Source organism: Anneissia japonica, unplaced genomic scaffold (assembly GCF_011630105.1).
Source record: "Anneissia japonica isolate Jap-2015-1 unplaced genomic scaffold, ASM1163010v1 scaffold9_len2422644_cov172, whole genome shotgun sequence".
NCBI classification, from domain to species: domain Eukaryota; kingdom Metazoa; phylum Echinodermata; class Crinoidea; order Comatulida; family Comatulidae; genus Anneissia; species Anneissia japonica.
The window spans coordinates 1,053,143-1,060,728 of NW_022758107.1; the positions used below are offsets into that span (position 1 = coordinate 1,053,143).

At 33.6% G+C, this 7,586-nt stretch overlaps 1 protein-coding gene across 3 annotated transcripts in view; it reads left to right on the forward strand.

Annotated features, from left to right (window-relative positions):
• LOC117125026 (A disintegrin and metalloproteinase with thrombospondin motifs 3-like) overlaps positions 1 to 7,586 on the forward strand; it is a 33,094-nt gene that overhangs the window by 13,502 nt on the left and 12,006 nt on the right. For 2 of the 3 annotated variants that reach the window (XM_033271376.1, XM_033271378.1), the window contains exons 9-11: positions 1,695 to 1,838; positions 6,667 to 6,808; positions 7,033 to 7,146. In XM_033271376.1, the coding sequence (XP_033127267.1) occupies positions 1,695 to 1,838; positions 6,667 to 6,808; positions 7,033 to 7,146 (400 nt within the window). Of the gene's footprint in view, positions 1 to 597; positions 701 to 1,694; positions 1,839 to 6,666; positions 6,809 to 7,032; positions 7,147 to 7,586 lie in introns of all 3 variants that reach the window. The other variant, XM_033271377.1, reaches the window with a different exon arrangement.

The following is a 7,586-nucleotide window of genomic DNA, read 5'->3' on the forward strand; positions in this document are numbered from 1 at the left end:
CTGTCTCTTATACACATCTAGATGTGTAGAGTTAAGGAGCACAATCCTTTTTGGAAATTCTTAGATACCCAGTATGCCACTGTACCCATCAGCAACCATTTGCCAATCCACCTGGATCGATCAGTAGTTCAGAACAACCTTTATGTAACTTGTTACTTAGTCGTTCACGTTCTGTTTACCCACTACATGTACTAACACCTTTTATGTTTACTTCTTTGTGGTATATAGAATTAGATACAAATCTCGACTTAATAGGCTTAGCTGGTTTTTCAAACTCTATAATTGGATATAATGTGATTAGTAATTTAATTAATTGATGCCACTGTGACGTGACTTGCTGTATTTGAGGTTGTTTACCTTTTAGTTTTGATAAGGAATCAGTTGTATTAATTTGCTAATAGGCCTAATTCAGATTATAATCTTCATGATGTTATCACGCCTATTATCGAAGAACAGGTATCAAATCCTAAAATAAACGTGGTTATTATCATCTGTTGTTCACTCATACTAGGCCTATTATTTTTGGTATATGCACTTCACCATAGTATTAACCAGCTAACGATCGCACTATTTCTAACTGCATGCATGCACAATCAGGATACGCACCACTCGGCAGCATGTGTAGTATGAGAAGCTGTGGATTAATGAAAGATGACGGCTTACTAACCAGCTTCGTCACCGTCCACGAAGTTGGACACACGTAAGTACAAAAAATGCAACCTTTAGCTGCACAAACTTATTACTTACTAAACAGTTCTGATGAAGAAGCATTGCCGGAATTTGCAATATTTAGGGCCAATATGTCACAATTAATTACTAATTAATTACTAATTAGTTTTAAAGGAGTATGTAATGATTGAATTAGTGAAACCTTGTCTCGTCATTGTTTCGCCTTCGAAATCAGTCTGACTACTAATTTTAGGGATACGATGGGATTTAGATTAAAAACTGTCTATGTTGTTCTTATAAACTTGATAAATTAACAACCTACATTTTTTATCTCATGACGTTATTAACATTTTTGCTTAGATGTTAGAAAGAAAATACTCGTCAATTATACACAGTTCACGTACAGTACACGTTGTTATGCAAACCTTTAAATTGGATGATGGGTAATTAATTTAATTATAATTAGTAGAAAAACAAATCTGTATGCCTAAATTAGAGAAAATATATATGTTTTAAGCTCAAATAGTTTCATCTGGTTTCTGTGATGTATGATCTGGGAATAATTCTTGAAAATAAACCATTAAATATAGGTCTACGCACTGTTTGAAAATCCCTTGATAACGGATCGAAACGTCAAAAAAGAGTGTTTTTCCACGTACACGTTTTTATTTGGGAATCTTTGGAATTTACTGTCATAGGCTATTTGAAACTAAAATATTGCAAACCAATGTTACCAATGATTTTACAGGGGTTTTCCTAATTTGAAAGTCCGTATAGCCTATCTTTAAAAACTATTTGCGATTATAAAAAGCATATCGAGTATCAGCTAAAACCAAGCTGTATATAAATTCTCTAAATATTGCTTCTTAGTAAAACAATTTAGGTATGTTGACGTGTTTACGCCAACCAACGCGTCAAAATTGCGCTGAGTGTGAACAAAGCCGAACACTGTTGCTGTATTAACCTTTTTAATTCAACTTTAAACACAAACTGACGGTTATAACTTGTATTGCGTTTACCTTTAGTCTGGGCATGGATCACGACGGACAAGGGAATGCCTGCCGAAAGGACGCCAATAAGGGAAGTATCATGGCCCCTCTTGTCACAGCAACCTACCACAAATATTTCTGGTCATCATGTAGTCGCAAAGAAATGCAGGCTGAACTTGGGTATGTATGAATTTTATTTTTTAAAAAAATATTGTAAAAAAATGAAATGTAATTATTATGTTCATCATCATTATTATCAATTTATCATCTTCATTATTCGTGTTGCTCCTGAAGTCATTAGAGGTGCAACCTTACGAGAACGATAACGAATACGCCATTATCATCTTGTGCTTAAAACATTCTTGACTGAATGTGATCGTTGATTCATGTGAAAGGCATGGATGATCTACGTTGTGACATATGCTACTGTATGGGAATTGATCGACTAACATTTGATGACGTAGCCGTATTCCTTATCTTTTTAGTAAGCTTTCGAAACCTCCTTAGGCCTATTAGTTACAAGTGTTACGTATGCAGGATATACTAAGCACTATATGTAAACGAACGCGCTGATTAAGAAATATAAGGCCTAAATAAATTGATACTAATTTGTAGGCCTAGAAGATTTATAAGAGGCTATTTATCAACAGTCTAACAATCAGTGCTCAAGGCATAATCGCATAAAGTAAAACCTTAAAGTGAACAACTGAGTTGACGTCATCAAATTTTGAGCCCTTGAATGCAGTGCAGGAGAATTGATTGTACATGTAGTGACATTTTTCTAAGTTAACTCTTGAAAATAACCGAATACTGAGCGGTACGACGCTCCATATCAGTGTTAATATTCTTTTACTCGCTTCGTTGAATGTGTTTACTAGCCATTGTGCTGTCAGGATACCTACGTACTTACAGTACTACATTTTCGTCCTGCTAAGAAACACTGTTATACTTTATTAAAAACTTTTGCTTAAACTCTATTATTTAGAAGAATTGGTTTCCCTTAAATCCTCAACCTATATCCTTTTTATATGAACACTTACTACAGTTACATTCTGAAAGAAGTATCCGGCAAAGTCGACACACTTATTTCTCCGGAAACCTTTACCACGTGATTAGTTGTCATACCGCATAAAACAACATCGTTGTTCAAGCAAGGCTTGTTTAAATGAGTCTCAGATGCATAATGTCATAGCCTATGTCATATTAGTTTTTTTTGACAAGGTTCAAAGTCTGTCTCTTATACACATCTAGATGTGTATAAGAGACAGATATAGGTCTACGCACTGTGAATGATATTGAAAATAGTCTAGTAGTAGAGATGTGTATAAGAGACAGTATATGTATGTATTTGTGTATATATGTTAATGTTTTATTGCGTATATACTAATTACATAAATTAAGAATGATTGACTCGAAATGCATATTTCTATCTGCAGTAATACTCTATTACTCTTTATCTATGTAACAGACTTTCTTTATCATAAAGTAGGCTTACCTTCATCGCAGCTTAGGAATTTGACGCGGAAACCAAATTACCCATTGATTTATCGCAATTAGCATTTGCAATTTTATTTCATTTGTAACCGCATAAGCCTCAAGTGGAATCTATAAAGTTACAAAAAAATAATTTGATCACTCTTCATACTAGAAAGTTTTATAAGACGTGGTCAAAATTAATGATAGGCCTGTGGTATGTATTCTTTCGAATAATTTAAAGGATATTTTAATTTGTAGTGTTTTTGTTTTTAAGCTGTGTTCAATGTATTAATGACAATGATTTTTATTTTTTTTCATTCTATAACCTGTTGAAAAAAACACTCATTGTGATGAGAGATTTTTCAAAAAGTTAAAGAATGAAAAAAAATATATTATTGGCACGGGTCAATTTGGTTTCCTAATTTGACTCGGCCTGGAAGTTAATTAAATGTCTAATTTATTACCTTGCGAGAGATAACTTTAGAGTTTCAAATTAGTAACCATAGTGTAGAATTTTACGTCCTTTCGCAGTACAAGGAAAAAATAATTACTGTACAGTTGCTTGATTAAACTATAGCTAACCTTCATTGTTTTCGGATATTCCTTCCTAATTATTATGCAAATTAATACCATGTTTTTCTTTGTTAAAATTAAACTAATAGATTACGGGTTCTTATAAAAACTTAAACTTACAAGCCCTGGAGCATTTAAACGCATAATACATAGGCCTACTGTTCATTCTGTATGGAACCGAAATTTAAATGTCACATCAGGAGTTCTGCTTGATTGTAGAAAGTCAGCTGTTTTCCTGCTAGAAATTACTTTGCTGGAGACCTGTAGCCTGTCTGAATATCATTTCTACTGAATGGGCTTGCGATATAAATCAAACTGAAAATAGATAGAATGTGTGCCAAATAAATTCATGTTTGTCAAACTATAAGATGGTTTTCATGTCATGTTAATCGAACCCTTATTTCGTAGCCTTTTGATAGACATTCAATGTGGACTTAATAATACTGGCTTACACATTGTTTTCATGACTTTGCAGTATTTCCATAGTGCAGTTTGTTATGTATTGAATATACTATAAATCAACGTAACCATTAAATATAATCAATCATTGATGCTCGTGAATGGTCATCACTTAATTTTTTTAGGTATCGGTGTATTTAGTTATAAATAGACCTAGGTACTGTTTCGTTGCAAATGGATTGGAAAGTGCATCCTCGTAAACATGTCTTCAGATCGCTTGGGAAGGTCAGACTAGAGTGCTAGTTGGCAGAGACAGCCAATTCAAAAACTGACAATGACTGAACATTGTATTTAACTATCATGTAGGCATGTAAATACAGTATTAACTACCGACCCCCATATATCTTGAGATATATCAGGCATGGAGAAATATTAATCATTTAATAGGCCTAACTGCTTTCTTAATTATTTTATTTTCGAATACAATTTTTTTTTAAATTTGAACACAGTTTATAAGAACACTGAGGCTGAAATTGCTTTAAAAATAAGAACAAATCGAGGCTGAAGTAAAATTTCAAGTGGGGTTTTTAATTTTAAAATATCGAAAAAACAAATATAATATACCAGTAAAATTATTTTGGTCTTATCTTTATGCAGAAGGTGTGACTATGTAAAACCCTTTATTAAAACAGTATAGTAATACATACTGCCGTACAATAATATTGTTTCATCTTTAAAAGGTGTGTAAAAAGGAACATATTCAGCCTGCAATTGAAGAAAGAATATGAACTGGTTTTTATAAAAAAAAAATGTAGATAGATAAATTATAAAAATCTTAAATTAACTAATTTTACTACTTCCTTCGAAAGGTGAATGATGTAGGCCTATTATTATCGATACATTGCTGCAACTGCAAATTTCATAGCCCTTTGTCTACATTAATTTCAATTCCTATTTTCGTTTTTTGAATGATATTGAAAATAGTCTAGTAGTAGTAATGTTGTTCAGAACATTTGTTTTGACAAAGACAAAGGTTATCTTGAAAACTAGCATGCTTACATTTGGTGGCCACATGTCATTTTTCAAATTAGTCATGGGTGAGAAAATAAAACCAATAGCTGAAAACAATGCGGCATTTTAGGACTACTTTCCAATGAAATTATATAATACGGAAGAACGTTACAATCGGCGAAGATTTTGAAAAAATACCAAGTTTGCCATACAGTGTGCAAAACTTTGAATATCTGCGGTATCAGTAAAGTAGCTTAACTGTTTCAAACCACTGTATATGGTTGGTTCACGAATTAATTTGTGACCTTAAATCTGCAGAGACATGACCCCACTGCTAACGCACCTGTTATTGTTAGCCCACCTTGGTACTGTACTTGTATATAACTTAATTGAGATATAGCCAATAAGGGCACATCCAAGTATACTAAACAGAGATTCTCAACTGTAGGCCTAACTGCAAACGGAATAAAAGCCAAAATCAGGATACGAACTGAGTTTCGATTAGAAGCATCTCCTTTTACCCAGCTTCTGATAAAGATCAGAATTTATAGGTATAATTAAACAATTTGTAGCATATTACAATTGGGATTTGTAGATGTCGGGAAATATTTACTTCTCCCAGTCTGAATAGTTATTAAATTAAAGACTTGGAGTTATCTATTCGCTGTGAAGTTATTGATCTAGATTATTTCCTCCAATCCAGGCAGGCTGCCTTTCTATGACCTCGTCATCCATGTTTTAATTAAATTTCCTGCTGTGGCTGCGAATGGACTTGGGATTCAGAGTTTCAGTGTCACCCTGCGGGTTGCAAAAAGAAAAATTAAAATCCGTTTTAAAGATAAAAATATTATTATTATAATTAATTTTTGATTCAAAATATTCAAATCATTTGCCAATATAAGTATATGGTTTGAAGCTTTCATTTTCACCGTCGTATGTCACATGTTTGATATTAATATAGGAGGCTTATATTGCTTTAATAGTTTGTTAATCATTCCCGGTATAACCACTCTGTAACAAGGATAATGCTAACTAACTGGTCCATAAACATAATAACACATTGATTTAATTGTATCAATATATACTAGTTTGCCTGTGGCGTAAAAAAAAGAATTTACTTCATTTAATATCAGCTGGTCTAAGTTCATATACTGGGCTACCTAAACTGCAAACTGCGTAATAATGGAGGATCATTTCGTCGAGGTTGTTGACCGATGTGACTTACACTAATTAATTGTTGAAAAAGTCAGCACACCGTCTGATCTTGTAATTTATCTGTTATTTATTCTATCCTTAATGTCTACTACCCAAAATAGGCCTATAGCAGTAGGCTATCTTAAGCAAACTATACAGAATTTGTGCATAACCAACGTCGTTAAAATATTTGTCAAACTTACTTATGATTGATGAATATTGAATAAACATAAAGGTTCTCATGCTTCGATTGAAGATCCTGCCTTTCCAGTAAACATAGGCCTACAGTAGCAACACACCAATATACATATTCGCTGTATACAAAAACTTATCCAAACTTCTTTTTTTCTAATAGAAATTTCAACTGTATGAATGACAATCCTCATGCTAGCACCACCAATCAATTCAATCCACCCTCAGGATTACCCGGCGAAAGCTACTCTCTTGACGACCAGTGTCGATTCGATTTCGGAGAAGGCTTCGGACGCTGTACCGCGGTATGTACACTTTATAAACACGGATATCGTGTTTAGGCCTAGGTCTATCTATTTTAAAATTCGTATTTTTTTTTTTTTTTGAAGTATAACAAGCTACTTGAATTTATACAGGAGTATCAGCAAACTTAACGAGTTGAAATATGAATGAAGTTCAGCTACTACCGTAAACTATTCTGCATGCTGTTATGATTTATGTTTTAGTTTATTGGTTATGTTTTCTTTAGTTTGGCGCTATGGATCCCTGTGGTCAACTGTGGTGTGCTCAACCCTCGAACCCATTCTTTTGCAAAACAAAGAAAGGACCGGCTCTTGATGGAACGTTTTGCCGAAAGAAGTCGGTAAGAAAAACTAAAGACATTTCAGTAACTCATTTCTTTACTTTCCACAGTGCGGTTTTGATATTTGCCAGCATCTGCTCTGTGCACATAGGTCCAGCCCTTGGTATGGAATGTACTTAGGATACGCTCTTGAGGGTAGTTCTTGTGGTACAGGGATGGTAAGCCTGGTGTTTGAAATTTTGGTATACCAATCACCAGCTTCGTAACACTGCAGCAGTATTCTGCGTATATATACTGCTTCTCATATACAAAACCTGTAACTCGTACTTGGCTATTTTTAACAAGTTATGATTTTTGATTTCGTTTTTGCGCAGTCGCACCAATAGTCGCATAGTATGATTTTGTTTTATATAATTGTTATCGATCTGGATATTATTAGGAAAATCTGCTTCAGTCCAACTAATTCAATGATGTTCTAGTCTTAGAGTATGGTTCAGTAC